Source organism: Phascolarctos cinereus, unplaced genomic scaffold (genome assembly GCF_003287225.1).
Source record: "Phascolarctos cinereus isolate Bilbo 61053 unplaced genomic scaffold, phaCin_HiC Scaffold_3;HRSCAF=262, whole genome shotgun sequence".
NCBI lineage: Eukaryota > Metazoa > Chordata > Mammalia > Diprotodontia > Phascolarctidae > Phascolarctos > Phascolarctos cinereus.
The window spans coordinates 251,968,854-251,993,962 of NW_027555736.1; the positions used below are offsets into that span (position 1 = coordinate 251,968,854).

The 25,109-nt window shown below is 40.7% G+C and overlaps 2 protein-coding genes across 2 annotated transcripts in view; both read left to right on the forward strand.

The window, feature by feature from the left end:
* The window catches only part of KLHDC1 (kelch domain containing 1), a 73,707-nt gene extending 60,639 nt beyond the window's left edge, over window positions 1–13,068 (forward strand). The window contains exon 13 of the mRNA XM_078151565.1: window positions 12,821–13,068. Coding sequence (XP_078007691.1) covers window positions 12,821–12,836 — 16 coding nt within the window. The 3' untranslated portion in view covers window positions 12,837–13,068. The remainder of the gene's footprint in view (window positions 1–12,820) is intronic.
* A 2,298-nt stretch (window positions 13,069–15,366) lies between these two features.
* The window catches only part of KLHDC2 (kelch domain containing 2), a 40,953-nt gene continuing 31,210 nt past the window's right edge, over window positions 15,367–25,109 (forward strand). The window contains exons 1-2 of the mRNA XM_021004795.2: window positions 15,367–15,938; window positions 22,401–22,480. Coding sequence (XP_020860454.1) covers window positions 15,777–15,938; window positions 22,401–22,480 — 242 coding nt within the window. The 5' untranslated portion in view covers window positions 15,367–15,776. The remainder of the gene's footprint in view (window positions 15,939–22,400; window positions 22,481–25,109) is intronic.

The window sequence follows — 25,109 nt, forward strand, 5'->3', positions numbered from 1 at the left end:
TAATACACTGACCAGGTAGGATTTATACCAGGAATGCAAAGGCTTGTTCAATGTTAGGAAAACTGTCAGCACAATTGACGATATCAACAACAAAACTCACAGAAATCATATGATTATCTCAATAGGCGCAGGAAAAAGCTTTTGACAAAATACAACACCCATTCCTATTTTTTCCCTGAAGGATTACATTCAATTTTTTTCCCCTGAAGGATTACACTCAGTTTTGCTGGGTAGGTGACTCTTGGTTGTAATCCTAGCTCCTTTTCCCTCTGGAATATCATATTCCAAGCCCTGTGATCCTTTAATGTAGAAGCTGATATATCTTGTGTTATCCTGACTGTGGTTCTACCATACTTGAATTGTTTCTTTCTGGCTGCTTGTGATATTTTCTCCTTGACCTGGAAACTCTGGAATTTGGATATAATATTCCTGGCAGTTTTCATTTTGGGATCTCTTTCAGGAGGTGATGGGTGGATTATTTCAATTTCTGTTTTACCCTTTGGTTCTAGAGTATCAGGGCAGTTTTCCTTAATAATTTCTTGAAAGATAATGTGTAGGCTCTTTTTTTGATCAGGTAGTCCAATAATTTTAAAATTATCTCTCCTGGATCTATTTTCCAGGTCAGTTTTTTTTTTCCAGTGAGATATTTGGATGTTATCTTTTTCTGACTGTGTGTTTTGATCTTCCTTGTCATCACAGCAATTTTCTATAGTCAGAGGGTTTTTTTTCCCCATTGTTTGCATATTTTCCCAGCCTATTAGTTGACTTTTAACTATTTGTCTGCTTCCAGGGGATTTGTGCAGCTGTTTTCCAAGATAACTTTAGGGACCTGTAAGTTTTCAGTTCTTCCAAGTTGTTATGATCTAAGGAGAGATGTTTACTATTCTCCTGACCTGTGCTCTGGTCTGTGAGCGATCACAAGCACTCTTTTCTGTCTTAGAATTGTGAGGATGGACCCTCCTCCATTGTGGCCACAAGCTCTCCTATGCTAGTGCTCCTCCTCTCCCTTGGATTCCTACCCAGGACTGAGACCCAGATCTAAGTATGGGCAAATGAACAGAGTCCTGCCTCAGTGCTAGCACAGAGACCCCTGTAATTCTCCTTCTGACCAGTTGTTCAACCCCCTAACTGTGTGTTGGCTGAGAGCTCTGGAAGTAGCCACTCCCACTGCTGATTCAGTCACTCCCCAGATCTGCTTCTGATTTGCTGTGGCTGGGGATGTGCTGGGGTGGCTTGTGCTAGACTGTGCTCCACTATCACTTGGGTGTAACAGACCTTTCCTGCTGACCAGATTCTAAGTTGACTTTGGTGTCTGTGGGCTGAGAGGTCTGGAAACCACCACTTCTGCCAGTGATTCAGTTGCTCTGGGGCCTGCTCCTGGTTTCCTGGGGCCCTGTTTGTGCTGGGGTCTGCAGTGGACTGCACTCCTCTCTCACCCTGGTGCAACAGACCTTTCCTGATGACCTTCCGAGTTTTCTTGGGCTAGAAATTTTTTTCACTTCATCTTTTTGTGAGTACTGCTGCTCTAGAATTTTTTCAGTCACTTCCCAAAGGTATTTGAAGGGGTTTTGGGGAGAGCTCAGGCAAGTTCTTGCCTTTAACTCTGCCATCTTGGTCCCACCTTCACAACTTTAGTAAAGTTGCAGGATATAAAATAAACCCATATAAATCATCAACATTTCTCTATGTTACCAATAAACTTCAGCAGGATGAAATAGAGCAATTCCATTTAAGATAAATGTAGACAGTATAAAATTCTTAGGAGACTACTTGCCAGGCCACCCACAGAAACTATATTAACATAATTACAAAAATAATTTTCCCACAAATAAAAACACCTAAATAATTGGAGAAATGTTAATTGGTAGGCTGAGCCAATATAGTAAAAATGACAATACTAACTAAATTTAGTTATGTAGTGCTATGCCAGTCAACTACTGATAATGAATTGCTTTATGGAGTTAGAAAAAATGACAGAATTTATTTGGAGGAATAAAAGGTCAAGAATATCAAGGGAATCAATGAAAAAAAATGTAAAGGAAGAAGGCCTAGGAGTACCAAATCTCAAAATTGTAAAAAAATAGAGTGGTTGATCAATGGAACAGATTAGGTAGACATTATACAAAAGCAAATGAGCACAGAAACCTAATGTTTAGTAAACCTAAGGATCCCAGCTGTTGGAGAAATAACTCATTATTTGCCAAAAACTGCTGGGAAAATTGGAAAGCAGCCTGGCAGAAACTAGGCAGAGACTAACAACTCATACCATATACCAAGATAAGCTCAAAATAGGTAAAGGATTTAGACATAAAAGGTTATATAAATAAATTAGGGGAGCATCCATCAATAAATTCATTTGTCAGATCTATGGAAAAAGTTCATGATCAAAAAAGAGAAAGGCTTCCAGGTGGTAAAATTGATAAATTTGATTACATAAAACTTAAAAGTTTTTGCACAAATAAAACCAATGCTGCTAAAATTAAAAGAAAAACAGGAAACTGGGAAATAATTTTTGCAGCAAATTTGTCTGATAAAGCTATTATTTTTAATATGTATGTGTATGTATGTGTGTGTAAGGAACTCGACCAAATATGCAAAAATAAGAGCTGCTTCCCCAACTGGTAAATAGTTAAGGAATATTAACAGGCAGTTTTCAGAGAATGAAATCAAAGCTATCAATAGTCATAAGGAAAAAATGCCCTACTTCATTAATAATTAGAGAAGTGCAAATCAAAATAATCTGAGGTGCCACTTTCTACCCATCAAATTAATTGACAGAAAAGGAAAACGACAAATGTTGGAGGGGATGTGGAAAAATAGCTACACTAATGCACTGTTGGTGGAATTGTGAACTGTTAGAACCATTCTGGAGAATAATTTGGAACTATGCTCCCAACACTATGAAACTATGCACACCCTTTGACCCAGTAATACCACTACCGGGTCTGTATCCCAAAGAGATTAAGGAAAAGGGGAAAGAACCTATGTGTACAAAAATATTTATAGCAGCTCTTTTTGTTATGGCAAAGAATTGGAAACTAATGGGATGTTCATCACTTAGGAAATGGCTGAATAAGTTGTGGTGTATAATTTTGATGGAATAGTATTGAACTTTAAGAAATTACAAGCAGGATGGTTTCAGAAAAACCTGGGAAGATTTATATGAACTGTTGTAAAGTAAAATGACCAGTACCAGGAGAACAATTTATATAGTAACAACAATAATGTAAAGCTAATCATCTCTGATAGACTTAGTAACCCTGATGAATATAATTGTTGGGGTTTAGATTTGGGAGAGCTGGTTCAGGCGTCAAAGAATTCACTTAGACCTTCTCTGTAACCTTTGGGAGCTTTATTTCAGGAAAGCTCCATGGGCCTGAGGTTAGCAAGGAGCTAAACAAAGGCCCTGATATAGGAAAAGACCCAGGCTTATCTAGACAGAAAGCTGGGCAGCCTGTAGGATGATGTATTTTTAGGGTATCTTATGGGAGTTGGAGCTCAGGGACACAGGACGAGGAAGATGAATGACAGGATAGAGAACACAGGAAAAGGGAGACAAAGACAATTCTTTTGGTACAAGTTGTATGGTATTTCAAGATAAGGGGAAAAGGACTTGAGAAGCTCTCAAGGTACAGGATCTCAGGGTACAGGATGGGCTACAGAATGAGCCTCAAATCCCCTCAGGCGGCCTGGGAAAGTAACCCTTAATATTATTTTTAATCCTAGGGCACCCTTTGTACCCACATCATATTTCCTTGTGGCTGCTTATGAAACGGCAGCCAGGGAGTGTGCAGCTGGCTGTGAGAAGCAAGGTTTTATAGCCCTAACGAATGCCCCTTCCCACTCTCTTACCTCTTTCCCCCACTGGCTGGGTACTCAAGGCGTACAATCTAAACACAGCAACTAATACCCAATAGAAGCAAACATACCATATTTGGGAACTAGATGTATGCGCACCAGGAACTGCCTGTGTTGACATGGATTTTTGAGAAAAATGAAACTCAATTCAGGGCTTAGGCCTGAGGAAACTGCACTTCAGGCCATCTCTCACACATGTAAATATAAGTAACAACACTTTTGTGGGTAGAAGCTTTCTACCCTTGAGTTCAATAGTTATCTGACTTTTACTCCAATTAACATAAAGGACTTGGGAGGATTAATTCCAAAACAGTTCATGTCAATCAGTTCTTTACAATAAAACATGTTTGTACCACAGGACACACAGAATACACAGGTATTATTTCCACAATATTAGTAGACTTTAAATGAAATCGACTTTTCCATTAATGAAAAAATAAGTTACCTCCCTCTAAGAAAATTGCACTGAAATTCTTTTCCCCAAACTGAAGATGTCTCTGATTTAGTTTCAGTAATTAATAGAATAACAGCTAGGTCCCTCAATCAGCTGTACCAGTACCCAATTATTCTTACATCATTTTGAAACATCTAAGGACCTTATTCCATACAGACATATATTTAGTAGCAGGCAGATGACTAGGCCAATACTCATTTATTAAGTTGTTGAAGATATAGAAAGCAATATAATCATAGGTTGAATAGCTCAGATCTTAAACACACATTTTATTATAGTAGCTCAGATGTATCCCAGCCTTAGTCTATGAGATAAAGATACAACACTGTGTCTGTACCTTTGTTTCACAAACTTTTTTCCTTTGTCTAACTATTCCCATATCATTCAGAAAGAATCTTCTATTCCAAGGATTTAATCTTTCACATGACTATGTAGGAGTACTAATCTACCCAACTGTATGGGATGTGGGATGACTACACTTTCATATTGAAAAGAGCAAGATTTCACATACTTGCATTGTGCTCACATCTTTTACTGATGGCTTGCTTTGATTACAGAAATGTGGAATGAAAAGGAAAAGCAAGAACATAATTAGATAAAACATCATAGTTTTCCAACCATGCAGTATTAATTCCACCTGACAGCCACACTCAGGAGTAGTCAGTTGGGAAACTACTTTTCAAAGAAACACAATGGGGAAACAGAGCCAGGAGGATCCCATCTTAGGCTAAGGCTAAGACCGTCCTCTCAGCTTTTCTCTCTTTCTCTCTCTCTCTCTCTCTCTCTCTCTCTCTCTCTCTCTCTCTCTCTCTCTCTCTCTCTCTCTCTCTCTCTTCTTTCTTTCTTTCTTCAATTGGGGTTAAGTGACTTGCCCAAGGTCACACAGCTATTAAGTGTCAAGTGTTTGGTCTCAGGCCAGATTTGAACTTGGGTCCTCCTGACTTCAGGGCCAGTGCTCTATCTACCTCACCACCTAGCTGCCCCTTCTCAGATGCAGACCTCCACCTGTAACAGTCACATTCTCTCTGAGTAATTTGTAGCATTTCTCTCAGATGGTGGATTATTGACTATTAATTATCGATGGATTTTTATGATCCATCAGACAATTCAAAACACAATTCATATAGTCCCATGAGTTTTTACCTCTGATAGCAAGTTTCACTAGTCAAAGATTTACCAGGACTCGCATCTCAAATTTAAACTTGCCCTTGTGGAAAAGCCAATCACTACAGATCATTTCTATATTCTTGAAAATTCTCAGCAAGCCAAGTTCACTCTTTAGGAACTCTATAACCCAAACAAGCCCCGTAGGGCTGCTGTGGGTTGTACTTTTTGACTACCCCTGAGGACTGCTTCTTTCTAACACACATGAACAGTAATCAATTACCAGCTTTAAAACAATAATCAACATTCTTACAATTTTCAAGAGTGATAACCAACTTGTTTTAGCTGTAACACAAATAATAAACTTCAGATGACATTAACTGCATTTCCAGATCGTATAAAAATTATTGATAGAAAAATAGGCTGGCTTACCAAGTGCAGATGCAGACTGGCTTCTTTACCTTGATCCATATCCCTCTCTCCCCAAGACTGTAGAGGCTGCTCAGAGCTGCTTGTGCTGAACCTGGATGATTCTTCAGGCTGTAGCTGCTGCCCCTCTCCTTCCTTCCTTTCCAACAGGTGGGGGAAGGTGAATTTGCAGGTGGGGGTGTAATTGTGAAACTCTGTTTTCCTAATATGATCTGGGATGAAAGGGGTTAACAGAAAAACCCAGGGCTGTTTGGAATCCCCGCACTGAGAAACCTTCTTCATTCAGGGAGAGGGAGTGGGGAAAGGGAGTGACAAGATTGTAAGAAGGTTGTTTCAAAACTCCTTAATGATCAATCTCAAAACTTCCAGAATCTGTTAAGATGTTTTAGCTTTCCCTTTTCACTTCTATGTCCACCCCTTAAAAACTTAGAGGGGCATATTAAACCTTTCAGAACCTACGTTCATAAGACCAGTGTCCTTTCTTATGGTACCTGCAGCTCAAACCATTGACTCTGTTTCTCTGAAAGCACCCATTTAAGGCCCATCCAAGGACACAACAAACCTAGGAATGAAACTTAGAAAATTCACAGTAGATTTGAACAAAATTGTTATTGATATCAAGTTATTGCAACAAGTTAGCTTGCAAATGAAAATTTAGTAGGCCTTCTAAAAATCACACAAAAAGATTTAACAATTTAGCATTTCCCTTTCTAAAAAGAAGTTTACAATTTATCCTGACGTTAAAAGGATTAATCACTAAACTTTCATGAAGTAAATTAGCTGGAAACCTTAAACATTGGAATTTATCAAAACCAAGTTGGTGTAAAATGTCTTTGAAGCATCACAATTCCCGAAGTGCCATAAAACCAAAATTCTTAATAATAACAAATTCCTAAGGATCAAAAGGGAAGTTCATTTTTTTGTAAGGCAAGAACATACCCAATTAAATTAGCCTTATCACAATAACAAAGTTTACCGGGTACAAAGCTTTGCTTTCAAGGTCTTGGAGAGCGAACTTTTTCCTGTTCTAACCTAGGGGCAACTTTCAGGGAAGTTCCACCAAATCCAGGTTTGAGGATCTGGTGGCCAGGAGAGAAGGGAGATCAGGTAGGCATGGGTGTGAAGACAAGAATATAGAGGGAAGTACATGGGGTGTATCAGGAAGGGAGCACTTGCAATTTTCCCAATTCCCTAGCGCCAGGAGAACTGAAAAAATTGACAGAATTAGGAATGTGCTTCTGGATAGGGGATCTGTCTTCTATGCTTCAGGTGTGCCCAAGTCCATGGCTTAAAACTACTGGACTGAGTGGTCAGGCTGAGTGAGAGACAGCCTTGTAGTTGTCTGACCTAATGGGACCTGAGAGGTCAGGCCTTCCTAGGTTGCTTGGAGAGCAACCCCAACTACAAGGTGAGAAAAGGGACAGGGAGAGAGAGGAGGGTTACATACCTTCCAGTCTTGCCTGGAGAGGAGCTGTAGTTCCTTGTCTCTTTTACTTTTGAGACTTATCAGATAAGCCTTAAGCATTTCAGTTCTCCATGGTCATCCTCCTGGGAATTTTGAGCTGCATGTACTAGAAAATGAAACCTCAAAACCAGGGTGCATGGACCCCCAAAGAAAATCAGGCTCAAAGGCCCCATCTACCCACCTCCCCCAACTTCCCACAAGGGAGGGGAACCAGGAGGTAGGGAAACAAAAGTCCGATCAAACAGAGCAAGGTGCCTTTTAAGTTTTGGAGACCAGATTTCTTACTGAGATTGTCTGGTTTAGAAATCCCCTTCACAAATTACTTTTCTAGATTACGTTGAGGTCAGGCTGTGTTACAGTGGAACACTAGGCATTTTTCTTTGAGGTCTCCTTCCCCAAATTTCCCATCCTGACAGTCTCCTGGCAGCCTCTCACTTGTCTTGGTATCCCAAAACACTTGAGAGGAAAAAAAAAAGTGACCGACCCCCCAGCACAAGGGTGTCCCCCTATATGAGGGTCAGCAATCCCACTGACCTTCCAGAGGTCAGTAGAGCTTCAGACACAACTGGCAGTATCTTGGCACTCTAGGGGTCTCTCAGCCAGGGAGATGGTAGGAGCACAAAAGATCTGCGGAAGAGAGCAAAGAAAAAGGTGCTTACCTGTTATCCCAGTGGCCAGGAGATCAGCAGAGTCCAATTAATATTTGGACTCCCAGGTTTCGTACCATTTTATGTTGAGGTTTAGAGTTAGGAGAGCTAGTTCAGGTGTAAAAGAATTCACTTAGATCTTCTCTGTAACCATTGGGAACTTTATTTCATGAAAGCTTCACGGGCCTGAGGGTTAGCAAGGAGCTCTAAACAAAGGCCCTGATATAGGAAGAGACTCAGACTTACATAGACAGAAAGCTATATAGCCTGTAGAATGATGATGCATTTTTAGGGTTTCTTATGGGTGCTGGAGATTAGGGACACAGGATGAGGAAGATGAATGACAGGATAGGGAACACACACAGGAAAAGGGAGACAAAGGTAATTCGTTTGGTACAAGTTGTATGGTATTTCAAGATAAGGGGGAAAGGACTTGAGAAGCTCTCAAGGTACAGGATGGGTTAATGAATGAGTCTCAAATCCCCTCGGGGGCTTGGGAAAGTAACCCTTCATATTACTTTTAATCCTAATGTCGATGGTTAGATGTTAGGGGTGCTGGGACCCTGAAATCACAACATGCAGGATCTGTGTGAAAGAATTTGACCCAAGCCTTCTTTCAGCTAAAAACAAGGTTTATTAAAGATAAGCCACATAGGCCAGACTTTTGAGGAATCTGAACATTTGTAACGCTTGTAAGGGTGAGCAGGCATGAGGAAGTCTCAGCCCCCATATGGGGGCCACAATGGATCTTATATATAGAAAGACAATAGGAGAGATCTAGGAGTGGCCAAGTAGTTTGGGGTGACTGGAGGAGGAGTTTAAGGAAGATCCAGAGGGGAGTGACTGGGAGGTTGAATGGGATCCTAATAAGATCTAGGATGGGAAGTGGCTGGGGGCCATCTGGCCCGTAATTCACAGTGGAGGGCTAGACTTAATTAGGGTAACTGCCACGGACACCTGAGTCCATGGCCGTGATTAACTGCCAGTCAAGTATGGAGAGAGAGAAAGATACACACACGGGCCAGGTGGGAGTCAAGTCAAGAACAAGCTCCGTTTATCACCTGAGGCTTAGGGTTTTTATGTCTTTGACTCATGGGAATATACCCCAATGTAACAGCAAACAAAGCAACAAAGCTTTACATATCTTCACCAACAGGCAGCACCGAGAATTTTTCTCATGTGAATGCCAAAGTAACAACAAGCACATTTCTCCTTGCAACATTATCCTGGCTGTTTCCTTATCTCCTGGGAACATTAATCAGGGAATTATCCTGTCCCTTTTTCTCTCTTCCTTGTAATCTCCAAGGGCATCCTGTTCTGCAGGAGACAGAACAGGGGTTTCCTCACCTCCTAGCAATCTCCAAGAGCATCCTGTTCTCAAGAGCCAGTACAAGGAGGGTGGTGAGCCATATATCCCTGAATTAGGTAGCCACTGGATTTAGGACAGGCTCCAGGTTATTACCTGCATCCTTTGACTTTCAGGGTGGCCCTCTACAGGTAACAAAGAACTGGGAGTTTGGGTATTGGTGACAAGGAAAGGTCAGTTGATAGGAATAAGAATAGCCTCAGGAGATTGCTAGACTTCCTTGACCAGGTAAAAAAGTTCAAATTAAGTTCAAGGAAGGGTTTTTTGGGGGGCCATCTTGGGACTGTACCCCATCACTAGGGCACCCTTTGTACCCATAACATAATGCTCTATCACAATTCGAAAGGACTCATGATGAATTCTATCCAGCTCCAGATAGAAAACTAACAGAGTCAGAAGGCAAAATGAAGCATATTCTTTTCTCTTTCTTCTTTTTTCTTTTTTTTCCCCCCCAAACATGGCTAATATGAGAATATGTTTTGCATGATTTCACATGTATACTAGGAGGGAGGAGAAGGAGGGAAAAAATTTAAAACTGAAAATAAAAATAAAATTGAATTTAAAAAGAATAATTAATTCCAATATAACACTGAAAAAATGGGAAAAGAAGGCGTTCTACGAAATTCCTTCTATACAAATATCACCTTGATACGGTCAACCATTTACCAAAGGGTTTGTTCACCTTACCAAAGGTTTGAACAAGGAACCAACAGAATCAGGCTGTACATGTGCAATAATGTGCTTATTTATTCTCATTAAGGCAGAGAATCATGCATGATAGTTAGAAAATAATTCTGAACTCAGAGGTAAACAAGCTGAAGGAGATCCTTTATACACTTAGAGCAATCCCAACTCAGGATGCCTGTGTCAACCAAAATTATAGTCTCCATATGTGTTAACCATGAGAAAGGAATTTCTTAATAGATAGGCTGTAAATACAATAAAGTGAGAGAATGTTAAGATGTCAATTGAAATTATAGATCCAGGATGTCTGTGTTTCTCTTATCATTAACATGACATAATATAACATAAGAAAAATCCCATTATTTAAGATAAGTGTCTGGTTCAAGGCACCTTGTCCTTGGCAGTTGTAAACAGAAGAAAGCTCCTGGTCAGTTTCATCTGGCCTTGTAGTTACTGACATAGGAAGGAGCATTTTGAATTCACTCAGAGAGCAAAGCAAAGCATGTCTGTTATGCCCAAGCACTAAAGGCATTATGGTAGGTTAAGCTCAGAGTGGGCCTAAGTGTTTCTCCTGATTGGCCAGTCCAGATTTTAGGCCTTTCTCAGGTGATGGGGTTCAAAACGGTTTAGGGAGGAGTTCATAATACCTAAAACCAGGGAGAGTCAAAACAGAGGGGAAAAAAAACCCTAATGAATACTGATGCAAAAAAATTAAATAAAATATTAGCAATCTAACTATAACATATCACAGAGATGATATGACTATACAGTATGACTATTCTCCTGGCTCTGTTCATTTTATTCTTCATGAGTTTATAATTTTCCTTAAAATTGTTCATTTTAAAAATATTGATGTTAATGTATAAATTTTTTCTTCACTGTGCATCAGCTACTATAAATTTTTCCATGTTGTGTGGTGTGTTTATGAACCCCCTTGTAATAATCAGTTAGAGACTTTTCTTAAGAAAGGCAAAAAGGAGTTTTATTGCTTTCTCATGAGAAAGGACATACCCTGTGAGGCTTAAGATGGCGGTCACCAAGGGAGGGAGTGTGTGGGCCTATAGCTCAGAGCAAGTTTATATAGACCCTAAGGGAACCCCACCCACCCACTGGCTCTTCTTCCCATTGGCTAGGCTTTCTGAGCTCACAGTCTAAGTGAGGAAACTTCTCCCCAGCACCAAGGACACAAAAGGGCGAGAAACAAGGAATGGTTTGCTTCAACAACTAGGGAGAGGGTCTGAGGAGGAATAGAATCTGGGTGACCTACTTGTGACACTTTGCTTTCTCAGCAAGGCAGTGTCTGAGAAATATAGGGCGGGGTCAGCTTTTATCCTACACTGAGAGGGCTTCACTATTTCAGCATTCCATTCAATGTCCTTTTGAAATCATCTATTTCTTAATTTCTTGCAGCACAGTAATATCCCTTCGTGATCATATAACACAACTTATTTAATCAGTCTTTAATTGATGGGCATCCATTTTGTTTTTTCCAGTTTTTTGCCAATGTAAAAAGAGCTGCTATAAATATTTTTGTACATAAGGGAACTTTTACTATATCATTGAAGTGGTCATGTATTTAAATTTGCCTTATTTATACTTCATTTATTAATCTCTGCTTAAGCAAAATATGGTTGTTTCCTGCCCAATGGAAGTATGCAGTTTATATTTGAATAGTACAGCCCTCTGGGCAGTTCATGATTTGCACTAATTGACACCTAGCTATATAAGGCTTTTGTACAGCAGAATCAATGGGTAATAAATTCAAGGGTGAAACTAGGATGTCTATTGTTAACATTTAACAATAAAATAAGAAAAAGGAATTGAAAGAATAGCCAAAATAAAGGATAACCAAATAGAGAATAACAAAGTAAAGAAATAAAATCATCACTTTTTGCAGATGACATGATGGTTTACTTAAAAGAATCCTAAAGATTCAAGTAAAAAAATTAATTCAATCAATAGCTTCAACAAACTTTCAGGATATAAAATAAATCTACACAAATCATCAGCATTTCTATTGTAGACCCCTCCCCAAACCATTTTGAATCCCAACACCTGAGAAAGGCCTAAAACGTACATTGGCCAATCAGGAGAGACATTTTGGCCCACTGTGGGCTTAATCTACCATAATGCTTTCAGTGCTTTGAACATACATTGCTCTGCTCTCTGAGCGAACCCAGAATGTCCTTTCCTGTGTCAACAGCTAAAGCTGATCAAGAGCATTCTTCTGTTTATGACCACTAAAGTGCCTGGACCCAGACACTACCTTGAATAATGGGAATTTTTTAAACTTGGTATTTAACGGACATATGCTATAGTAAACACAGATATCCTACATCTATAATTTCAATTGACACTTCAACTTTCTCCTATCTTATTGTATTTACAATCTATTCACTTAAGAAATTCCTTTCTTGCTTATATGGTCTGTGTGGGACAGCTATCCTTATTTCCAATAAATTCAGAGGCTTCTCCAGGTGGAAGGCAGAAAGGAATTTTTATTATGATCTCGCGAGAAAGGGCGACCTGCACTGAAAAACCTCTGTGTCAGGGCCGTGCCGAATATAGATACAGCAGGTTTTTTTATAGGCCCCTATTGCAACTCCCCTCCCTAACCCCTTTCCTCTTAGCCCATAGTTACAGGCCTTGAGGGCACATTCTAGACTCGATAAACTCTTCCTGGTGACAGTAGCAGACAAGCAGATGTGGTTATCTTGCAATGTCCTTATTCTACAAACCCCTGTGAAATTCCTGAGTTCCTTTTATCTTATGAGTTTAGGTTTTATGGGAGGTCTTCATTACATTCCATTCAGGTCTGATGCTGAGTGAAGTGAGCCGAACCAAGAGGACTCTGTACACAATAACAGCCACATTATGCAATGACTAATATTGTTAAACTGAACCCTTCTTAGCATTACAAGGATCTAAGACATCTCCAGAGGCCTCAGGATGGAAAATGCTGTCCACATCCAAAGAAAGAACTATGGAAGTTGAATCGCTATCATTTATTTTTACCTTCTGTTGAGTTTTGTTTCATCTTTCTGATGGTTCCTCCTATTGGTTTTAATTTTTACTTACAACTTCACTAATGTGAAAATATGTTTCATGGGTATGTAAATGTAAAGCCTATATTAGATTGTGTGCTGTCTTGGGGAGGGTGGGGGCGAGGAAGGGGAAGAAAAATTTTCAACTCAAAAGCATATGGAAGTGATTGTTGATAAATCAAAATAAATTAATAAAATAAAAAAAAGAAAAAAAAGAAAATTCCTTTCTCGTATCATGGTTATACATTTGGAGACTATAATTTTGGGTGACATTGGCATCCTGAGCCAGGAAGGTAGGGATTTGTGAGAGGGAATTGCTCTGAAGATAAGAAAAATGCACTTTGTCCATTTTTGAGCTCATTTACATGATGAACTCCCATGCATATCTCTTATGCATGTTCCGCAAGCTTTGAGAGAAATAAACATTCATATTGCAGCCTAATTTCATTAGTCTAAGAATGAACTCAGTAATGGTTGACACTAGGTGATATCAATAACACCCAGCATGAAGAGATAAAGAAATTCCATTAAATATTACTACAGAATGTATAAAATATTTGGCAGTCTCCCTTCCGAAATAAACATAAGAATTATATAAATAAAACTACAAACAAATGAGATAATATTTTTAAAGTGCTTAGCTCAGAGCTTGGCATGTAGTAGGCCCTTAACAAATACTGTTGTGCCTTTCCCTCTTTTACAGAAATATAGATCTAAATGATTTGAAACACATACTACTCAAGGGTAAAATGTGCCAATATAATAACAATTATAATATATGCTACCTAAATTAATTTATTCAATGCCATACCAATACAAAAACCCAAAGAATTATTTTATGGAATTGGAAAAGTGACAAAATTCATATGGAGGAAAAGATGTCAAGAATCTCAAGAGAAATAATGAAAATGAATGGGATGTCCCAGTGAAGACTTCTCAGTGTAATTAAGGTAATGAGTTCAGAAGGTAGTGTGAGAAATGAACTCTCAGAAGTGAAGGCTCCTCAAAAGGTCAAATAATTCTTGATTATTACTTTAAAAATCCTCCCCCACTCAGACCCTGTTAACAGAAAGAATAAGCCCTGCCCCACCCCCAACCTGAGCCGTTTGCCCTTGGTTTCCGGCCTCTTTCCTTGTCTTTTGAATTTCGCCCCTGGAATGTAAGCCTCACCTCCCCGTTAAGAGGATAGGAAGAAACTTTGGAGCTTAGAATGTAAGCCCACCCCCAGTTAAAGGGGTAAGGGATAGTGGGAGGTGGAGACTTGTTTGCGTGGTGGGCGGAGATTTGCTTTCATAAGGCGGCCCCTGTTACTAGGTCTCTCTCTTTCCAGGTGTATGGAAGGAGCAGACAGGCATCTCTCCAGATTGTAATAAAGGTAACCTTTGCTTTCCACCTTGAGAAGTCTCTGAGTTTCATTTGGGTTAGGGTCACTGTCCCACACAGGTGTAGCCACAAAGAAAGGCTAGTTGATGGGATTATAGCCTCAGGCAAATGGCAGAGATTTGGCCAAGTGGAAAAGTCCAGGGTTTTCCCTTTTTCTTTTCCTTTTAGCTCCCATCCTCATCAGAGGAAGTTACTTAATAGCTATTTGCTGCAGTGTCCTTAATTGAAAAATAGGGATACTAACAGTACCTACCTCTCCCCTGAGGTGGAAATGAAATATTTGTAAAGCCCTTTGAATATAGGAGGTGTTACATAAATCTAATTTCCTTTCCTCCCCTAGGACTTAATACAGTAGGAAAGAACAAACCAACTACCAACTTTCCACAACCTTGCTCTCTTCTCCCAACCAGACCATACACTTGATTATATCATACTTTACAGGAAAACTCAGGTTTCAGTCAGTAAACGTTGGTGACCAACATTCCATTTGCATTTTTTAACGCAGTACCAAAGATAAAACACCTCCGGTTATTATCTCCAATTTGTCCTATTTGTACCTAATTGCCTGCAAGGCCTGTAGTGTTTCTGTGCCAGAATACCGGCCGGTGCCTTCCACACGGCGGGCTCTCATTACGTGCTCCGCAGGTGGTTTCCCACCCCTTTTTCTTTTCCTCTCCAAAGTCTAGTTAGAAATCCCGGAGGTAGCCCGCCCTTCAGCCGTAGGTTCCCCGCACCCTGGGTTGCCCCTTCCCCAGCTCGCACTCTGGTCACAAGTTCACCTTGCTGGCTCTAGGACGGCCCCGGGGGGTCTCTGGTTTGTAGTTAACAGGCTTCTCTAGGCTCCCAGAAGACCTGGAGGACCGCCCCTCGGGGGCGCTCACGGCCTTGCCAGGCTTCCGCCCCTGAGTCCAGGGTCCGCCCCGGGAGAGCCGACGCTTTCCGCTCCGAGGTATAAACAAGAGGCTGTGCGGCGGAAGCCCAGGCTCGGGCCGGGGTCAGTTCTTGCGGGGCGGCGAGCCCGGGCCAGGCCGGGCTCTTGCCTCTGGCCGGTGCCGTCCAGTTAGCGGCCTGGGCGAGGTAGCCCGAAGCGAAGCAGGCCGAGCCGTGGCCGGCCCCGGGGCTTCGGGGCCTAGCCCTCCTGGGACCGTGCGGCCCCGGCTGCTTCCCGCTGACATCGGAGCCCACGGCAGAGGCCGCCGGCCGGCCCGCGGGGGCCCCGGTCGAAGTTGACGCGACTCCGGGGCCGGGCGGGCGGCGGCAAGGCCGGCCCCCGGGTGGGTTTGTTTTCCCTCTCCCAGGGGCCGGAGCCAGTCGGAGCTACTTGAATAGAGAACGAACCAAAATGGCTGATGGAGAGGAGGAGGAGCTGCAGGTGGCGGAGCCGCCGCCGGGGCCCGCGGACCGGGAGAGCCTGGAGCTTCTGGAGGCGGCCGCGCCGGCCGAGCGCAGCGGCCACGTCGCGGTGAGCGACGGGCGGCACATGCTGGTCTGGGGCGGCTACAAGGTAGGTAACCACAGCCCGGGGCGGGGTCGTCTTCCCCGTGCTCTGCGGGACGGTGGGCCCAGGCCCCGGCCCCCCGAAGGGCAGCCAGTCCTTCCCCTTGTTTGTGTCGGGGTCCTTTCTGGCAGGCCGGCAGAGCCTGCGACCCCTTCCCAGTAATGGATTTGAATGCATAAAATAAAATTATAGGATTGAAAAGGAAATTAATTCTATTGAAATACATTTTATTTACGCACACATACGTACACGTGCCTGTAGCCACACACGTTATATCTATAGCTTTTTTTAACCCAAACTCCCCAGACTGCAGGTTAAGAAATTAGGATTTAACTCCCGATTTAGGGAGATTTCACAGGGAGAAGTTTTATTGTCTTTTTTCAGTTAGCCAGCATTTGTCAAATGGCTGCTTTATGCTTGCAGCTGTGCTGGGGATACAAGAAGTGGAAATGAAACGATTCCTGCTGGAGAGGATGAGGGAGTAAATGTAAAGAAAATACAGGGTAGTTTGGTGGTGTGGAACATAGGGCCCTAGCAGTTGAGGCAATCAGGGAGGGATTCGTGTAGAAGGTGATGCTGGCGCTGCATCTTGAAGGAAAAGGGGACTCTGTGAAGCAGAGGTGGCGAGGGAGGACAGTTGGGCTTGGAGTATGGCCAAGGCAGGGAGACAGGTGTCCGTGTGTCAGCAAGTGAGGAGAAGGCCAGTTTCCCCAATTGCATAGTGAGGGAGGAGGATGTCCAGTGATGATGGAAAGATGAGATTAAGCCCTTGTTATGAAGGGCTTAAAAAACTAAACGGAGGAGTTTAAATTTTATTCTACAGGCAGTAAACTGTTGGAATAATGTAGGCAAGAGGTGATGAGGGATTGAACTAGGTGGTAGCTATGTGAGTAGGGAGAAGAGTGATGTATGTGATGGTTGAAATGGCAAGATTTGGCAGTTTATGCGGCAGTAAGGAAGAGTGAATTGCTGAGGATAATGCTGAGGTAATGAATCTGGGAGACTGGAAGGATAGTGGTGCCTCTTAGAAAAACAGGGAAATTTGGAAATAGAGTTGGGGGGGGTGGCATGCAGAATGGGAAATGAACTCTGTTTTAGACATGTTGTATCTGAGATTTTTCCAGAACATCCAATTTGAGATGGCCAGTGGGTGATTGGTGATGTAAGACTAAAGCTATGAGAGAGAAAAGAGAAAATGAGGATATACTTCGAGAAATACCTGTAGTTGGGGCCCTTCATATGGATGAGTAAGTGACGGACCATTCAGTCGTAGAAGAAAAACCAGTTAGAGTCACCAAAACTAAGAGAAGAGAGTATCTTGGAAGAGAGGATGATCATCAGGGTCAAATACAACAAGTTAGGTGAGAAGGGTGAGGACTGAGAAAAGACTATCATATTTTGCAATTAGGAGAATGTTCTTAATTTTAGAGAGAGCAGTTTCAGTCGAGTGGATGAGGTCAAAAGCCATATAGCAAAAGGTTGAAAAGTGTCTTCCCTTCCCTCTTTCTGCATCATCAAACATTTTGAGCGCCCAAGGTGTTCCCCTAGTATTGTCTCGATCCTGAGGGTAGGATTGATGTATAACAACTATTGGTTACTAGCAGTTTCTCTTAGTATTCAGGAGATCCTTTCCTGTTATTTGTAGGAGTGCTGTCATTTATAAACATTTTAAAAGCGTACACTCTTGGTGCTGAGCATGGGTTATATAAGGATGAATAAGACATAATTCTTGCCCTTAAGGAGTGTACAATGTGGTTGTTGAGGTAATGTGTTATTTTTGCTACTGTTTTTTGTAGATGTTAGTTAGGATGTTGTGCTGAACTAAATGACCTTTGAGGGCCTTTCTAGGTCTAACTTCCTGTGAGTCTAAGTAAATGTGTTCTTTTGTACTTTTGCCTTATTCCCTGGTGGCAGGAACACAGAAATATTAACATATTATGGCTAGTCTGGAAAGCTAGTTTTGGAAAATTTTAATCAGCTGAGGCCAGAATAGTACTATTTGGTATTTCTGGTTTAGCCTAGTGCAGAGGTGGGGAACCTGCTGCCTTGAGGCTACATGTGGCCCTCTGGTTCCTTGGGTGCAGCCTTTTGACTGGGTCCAGGTTTCATACAACAAATCCTTTTAGTAAGGGGATTTGTTCTATAAAGTTTGGATTCAGCCAAACGGCTGCACTTGAGGACCTAGAAGGCCACAGGTTCCCTACTGCTGGGCTAGTGTCTCCATCTAATCCTTTCCCTTCTAGTAGGGAAGCATCACACATCATAGTGGATAGAGCACTAGAATTGGATTCAGGAAGATTTAGGTTCAAATCCTGCCTCATACACTTAGTAGCTGGATGATGCTAGGCAAGTCACTCTCTCCTAGTTTCAGTTCCACGGTTATTATAAGGATGAAGTGAAATGTTTATAAAACGCTCTGCAAACTTCAAAGTACTATGTACATTGGTAGCTGTTATGAGACTATTATTGCTTAAAATTAGGCCTGAACCCAGGTAGTCTGATTTCAATACCAGTGTTCTCTCCATTAAATAGTTGTCAGTGATTTTCCTAAAGTATAGGTATTAACTCGAGTGTCTCCCTATTCCCTCTAGGATCAAATATAAACATCCCTGTTTAGAATTTAAAGCCTTTCACGACTTGGCATGAGCCTGCCTGTCCAATGTTTTTATACATTAATGGCTTTCTTCTATTCTTGGGGCCCTCCACATTTACCTTCTTGATGTTTCTCAGGGACAACACTCTATTTTCCGTCTTCGTGCCTTTATACGATTTGTCATCCTTGCCTCCGCCTCTTAATTTAGCTTAGGTACTGCCTTCTACAGTGAAACTTTTCTTGATTCCTCCAATTGCTAATGATTTCCCCCCTTAAAATTACCTTGTATTAATTTTGTATACAATGAAAAGCAGTGTGGTGTAGTGGGTAGAGAGCTGACCTTGAGATCAGGCAAATCGGGGTTCAAATCTGATTTCTGATACCATTTTCTTAATTTCTCAGTGATTTAGGCATCTCTTCTAAGAAGTTGCAGAAAAGGTACCAGCTTCCATTGGTTTCCTCACTTGGGAGTTCTCAATACCAATGAAATTGCAGGTCTGGGCTCTATCCCTATCCCCTTTAAGTATGTACATACTGTCTTCCCAGATAGAATGTAAATTCTATTCGGAGTAGGATCTGTTTTATTTTTGACTTTGTATACTTACTTCCTAGTAGATAGTAGGCTCTTAATAAACTGAAAGCTGGCTTAGTGGATATGAAGAATACTTTTCTCATTGTGTGGTGAATAAGTGGTTGTCTTGAAGTATAATTAAGGTATTTGATTCCAGTGTGGCTAAAGCTGAGGTCATGGAACTGATTTGTTTTGTTTCCATTTGGCCATGTTCCATGGCTGTAAGCTATGGTAATAGTCCCCTCCCATCTCCCAGATACATACCTTTGATGACAAGGGCAAGCTCATGAAAGTGTATGAATAAAACATCAAAAATTTGCCACCAGCACTGGAAAAAAAAAGCACAAATTCTACAAATGATGAGTTATTAAATTCTTTGTTATGAAAAAAATGAATTTTTCTTCACTTTTTTTTTTCCAATTAATGATGCTCTGGCTTCTTACCCTCTTATTTCCCCATCCCTTCATTGAAAAATATAGACAAAAACCCTTATGACAACTATGTATAGTCAAGCAAAATAAATTCCGAATTTGGCCACATCAGTCAGTCAGTAATATTGAAGCATTTTTGAAGTGCCAGGCATTTTTTGTTTGTTATGTTTGCCAGGCATTGTGCTAAGTACTGGGAATACAAAGAAAGGCAAAAATACAATCCCTCTTTCAAGGAACTCGTGGTCTGATGGCAGAGACAACTGGCAAACAACTGTACCTAAATAAGCTGTAGACAAGATAAATTGAACAAAATAAATTGGACAGAGGGAAGGCATTAGCTTTAAGGGGGACTGATAAAGGTTTTTTTCTGAGAGATGAAATTTAGCTAGGAGTTGAAGGAAGCCAGGGAAACTAAGAGTTGGAGATAAGGAGGGAGCACATTCCATGTATGGGGGACAGCGGACAGCTAATAAAGATGCCCAGAATCAAGAGTGTCTTAACAGCAGGGAGGCCAGTGTCACAGTAAGGAGGAGGGTGTAAGGTGATTGGAAAGATTGGGGGTGGGATGCTATTATAAATGGCTTTAAAAGCCAAACAGGATTTTACATTTGATCTTGCAGCTGATAGGGAGTCCCTGGAGTTTACTGAGTTTCAGGGGGTGGGGAGTGGTGACATGGTCAGATCCACACTTCAGGAAGCTCAATGTGACAGCTAAGTGAAGGATATACTAGAGGGGGGAGAGACTTGGGGCAGGGGGGACCAATAGCAGGCTGCTTCAGTAGTCCAAGCATGAGATGATGAGGATCTGCACTAGGGTGATGGTAGTGTCAGGAGAGAGAAAGGGGCGCATTGGAGAACTACTGGCAGGGTAGAATCAACACTACTTGGCATCGAAATGCATATGGGGTGTGAGGAAAAAAATGAGAATTGAAAATGACACCTGGGTTGCTAGCTTGTTTTTATGGGAGGATGGTGTGAAAGGAAGCCTTAAGGCGAAAAATACCAAGTTCCGTTTTGTATTTGTTGAGGTGAGGATGTCTGTAGAACGTAGACATAGTTCAGAGTGTCCAAAAGGCAAGTGGAGATAAGAGTCTAAAAAGTCAGGAGAAGAGAGGATAGGGCCGGACAAGGAGATCTGAGAATCATCAGGCTGGTTTTTGTTGTCAAGTCGTTTCAGTTGTGTCTGACCCTCTGTGACCCCATTTGGGGTCTTCTTAGCAAAGATACTGGAGTGACTTGCCATTTCCTTCTCCTGCTCATTTCACAGATGAGGAACTGAGGCAAACAAGGCCAAATAACTTGCTTAGGACCACAGTAAATGTCTGGGTCAGATTTGAACTCAGGTCCTCCTGACTCCAGGCCTGGCACTGTATCTACTCTGATACCTAGCTGTACCCCAGAATCGTCAGTATAGAAATAATTCAATCCATGGGAGCTTAATGAAATAACCGAGGAAAACAGTATAGAGGAAGAAGAGAAGAGAGACTAGGACGAAGCGCTAGGGGATGCCTAGTGGGCCTGACCTTAGTCTCCATCAAGGGAGACTAAGAAGGAGCAGTCAGACGAGTAGGAGGAGAAGTAGGAAAGAATATTCACAAAATGGAGGAGAGTATTGAGGAGAAGAGGGGGACTGATAGTTTCAGAGAGATCAAGAAGGGTGAAGATTGAGAAAAGGCTTGGCAGTTAGATCATTGGTAACTTCGGAGAGTGCAGCTAGGTGGTGCAGTGTCAGGAAGATTCTTGACTTCTGAATTAAAATCTAGACATTTAGTAGCTATGTGACCTTGGCCAATTCACTTACCCCTGTTTGCCTCAATTTCCTCATCTGTAAAATGAGCTGGAGAAGGAAATGGCAAACCACTCCAGTATCTCTTTGCCGAGAAAACCCCAGATGGGGTCATGAAGAGTCAGACATGACTGAAAAGCAACTGAACAACGACTGAAACCTTGGAGAGATTAATTTTAGTTGAATGATGAGGTCTTAACTGAAGAGAGTTCAGAAGAGAGGAAAGAAATGGAAACTCTAATAGTAGACAGCTTTCTTGAGGATTTTAGCCTCAGAATGGAGGAGAAACATGTGACAATAGCGAGCAAGTGTAGCCAGAATAAGTGAGGGTTTCTTGAGAATAGGAAGACTTGGATGTGTTTGGAGATAGTAGGGAAGAGAAGTGAGAGAGTGGAGTTGATAGGGCAGTCTGCTGAAGAAGACAGCATGGAGTATGATCTCTTGTGCATGTAAAGGGGCTTACTTTGGTAAGGAGAAGGGTGACTTCTTCCTGTGAGTTGAGAGATGAAGGAAGAGAGAGTGGCCAAAAGCATCTGATGGGAGATGAGAGGGAACTCTTCAATGAATGGCTTCATTTTTTTCAATGAAATTTGAGGCAAGGGTTTTGCTGAGAGTGTGAAGAGAGAAGGAATAATGGGAGATTTGAGGAGGGATGCAAAGATTTGGAAAAGCCTCTGTGGTTAGTGGGATAGTTACTTGACTAGAGAGCTGTAAAAAGATTGCTTTCCCTGGTGAGTGTCTGCTTAACATTAGGTAACATAAAGTTGTAGTGGGGAGGTCAGTACATCTTCTACCTAAAAATATAACACAATAGGATTTTAATGTATTCTTGAGACCTTTATACTTCCAACTCACAGGCTCTTGGTGAAGGCTGAATTTTAAAGGTTAGTTCATTGATATTCAATATTATTACAATCGGAGTGGGAACATGTTGCTATTATTAGTTTTTTCAGAAAACTTATCAATAATTAAAACTGAAATGTGAAATGAAACAGTGGTAATACCTATTTAAGATACAAATCTACAAATGCTTGATATCTTTTAAATTAATAGTCTTTTGTATGTGTGTGTGTGTTTTTTTCCTTAGAATGCTCAAGTCAGAGGATTTTATGATTTTTATCTGCCTAGAGATGAAATATGGATCTACAACATGGAGACTGGAAGATGGTAACTTCAAATATTATTTACAGATGGGGTCAGGGATGAAAATTCATGTAAGCTTTTAAAGGGAAAAGCAATTGTATAGAAGTTACACTAATTTCCACTGAATGAAGGTCTTAATGAATTATGCTAAATTAATGTGCTTTAGAAAATCATGGGAGTGGTGTGTGTGGTTCTTACAGAATCTAAGAAGTGACTCTAGGCCAAGAGTTTTTAATCTTCTTTTGTTTCATAGATCCCTTTGGTAGTCTTGTGAAGCTTAGGACTCCTTAGAATAATATTTTTAAAGGCATAAAATTAAATACATGTGATTCTAAAGGAAACCAATAGTATCGAAATACAATTACCAAAATGTTTTCCTTTAAAGTTCACCGATCCTCAATTAAGAACTTTTGCTCTAGACTTTGGTTCTTCCTGTTTATTTTTGAAGAGTTTACTTGAGGGTTCCATGACTACAAATAAGGAGCCTTCAGTGTATATAATAAGAGGTAGAGACAATTCACACCTGCTGATGGAGATGAAAAGTGTTTCTAGATTGTATAATCTATAAGCAGTATCAAGTGGGGGTACCCTGAGTGAAAATAGTATAGTTTATGGAATCTTCTTGGTAGGAAAACAGAAGCTGTGTGCCATTTTATTGAGCTGACTTGTACTTTTTTCTTATAACTTAAAAAAATATATAATTATATAAATATATGTATTATATAAATTATTATATGATTATATAAATTTTCAAATAAGCTGTTACAAAAAGGACATTATACAGAGTTATTGTTGTAGTACTAAAGCAGTGCCCTTTTTGTTATAATTACAGTATAAATTGATTTTGACAAATTCTGCATGTTTCTCAAGATTGTTATTTAGTCGTTTTCAGTAATGTCTGGCCTTCATGACCCCTTTTGGGGTTATCTTGGCAAAGATATCGGACTGGTTTGCTATTTTCTTCTCTAGATCATTTTACAGATGAGGAAACTGAGGCAAACTGGGTTAAATGACTTCCCCAGGGTCTTATAACTAGTGTCTGAAGCCAGATTTGAACTCAGGTCTTGCTGACTTTAGGCCTGGCGCTCTATCTACTGTGTCACCTAGCTGCCCCAAATTTCTTTCTGTTCTGTTGTGTTTCTATTTCTATTCCATTTCTCAAAATAGTATATTGGTAATATTGTAGAGTTATAAATTTGTTTTGTGGGTAGCTCTGTAGCATAGGATTTACAGCATAGGATTCACATGAAAACCTCCAACAAGATTTGTCGGAGTGGGGAAGGAACCCTGAGCCAATGACATTCTATTTCTGGATGGTTAATTAAAGAATTTTTTTCCTTTTATTGGTTTGAAATCTGTCAGCAGTTTTTGCTGTCATGTTAAAGAGGAATTAGATTTGTTTTGCTTGGCTTTAGAGAGTAGAATCAGGAGCAGTGGTTGGAAGGTACAAAGAGGCATATATAATCTGAATTTGATATAAAGAAATACTTCCTAATTTATCCAAAGGTTAAATGGGGTGCTTTGGGAAGAACCCAGTTCCCTCTTACTGGAAGTCTTTAAACAAAAGATGAATGGATTCCTGCCACTTATGTTGTATGGTTTATTTTTGTTGAAGTACAGTTTGGACCAGAGGGCCTCTGAGTTTCTTTCCAACTCAAGTATTATAATTTTGTTTTTGATTAAAACAATTTTAAAATAGCAAAGTAAGGAGAATGATGAACCTCTGGTTACCTGAACTTTCCTCTAACTTAGCTGTAAAATGTTTTGTACTTCTTGTTACCAAATAAGAGTATATTTAATTTATTTTTATTCAAGGGAATTTTTTTTTATATTCTTCTTTTTTGTTTTTACTACATAGGATCTTAGGAGTAGTGTATAGCATATTGAACTTGGAGTCAGGAAGACCTGACTGAATTCTGCCTCAGGCACTTAGCTGTGTGACCCTGACCAAGTTACATCACCTCAGTATTCTAATCTCTAAGATTTAGAGGTTTGAATTCAGTAACTCAGTTTGAACTTCCAACTCTAAATCTATGATCCTGTGATCTTTGCTTGGCAAGTTGGGGGCAGGATGAAGGTGTCTGATAGATGTATACACACAGCTGATTCAGTGATAACTCCCACATCAATAAGAAGCCTTTTCCTGATTGTTAATGTATAATCTATTTCTTTTTGTGTGTGTGTTATTTGGTACCCTTTATGTCCTGTGTATACTCACTCTTTTCCTGAAGAAAGTATTCATAATCTAAAGGCTTCTGTGGAGTTTATAAGTCTCTCTTTCCTTCTTTCTGAACAGTACTTTTCCCATATGTGTTTTGCCGTCCTTACCTTTTCCTACCTTGGCATTAAAGTCACAGAGCATCAGGGTATGTTGAATTAATTTGGAGAGTCTTAGTGAATTCTTTTTAAAATTTCTCTATCTTTTCATCCTCAGCACTGATGGTGTTACATAAACTTGCTTTGGCTTTTCAAAGACTACTTGAATTATCCTTCTGTTTAGCTACAGCTTCATTCTTCTGGTTTCTTTTATAAAAAGAGTGACAAGAATGAGATCCTCTAGAAGTCATTGGACTCAGTCATTTGAACAGGGATCTCACATTTAAAGTACCAGTAGTCAGGTTAACTATGTGATTCTTAGCACCCTCTGTCTTCA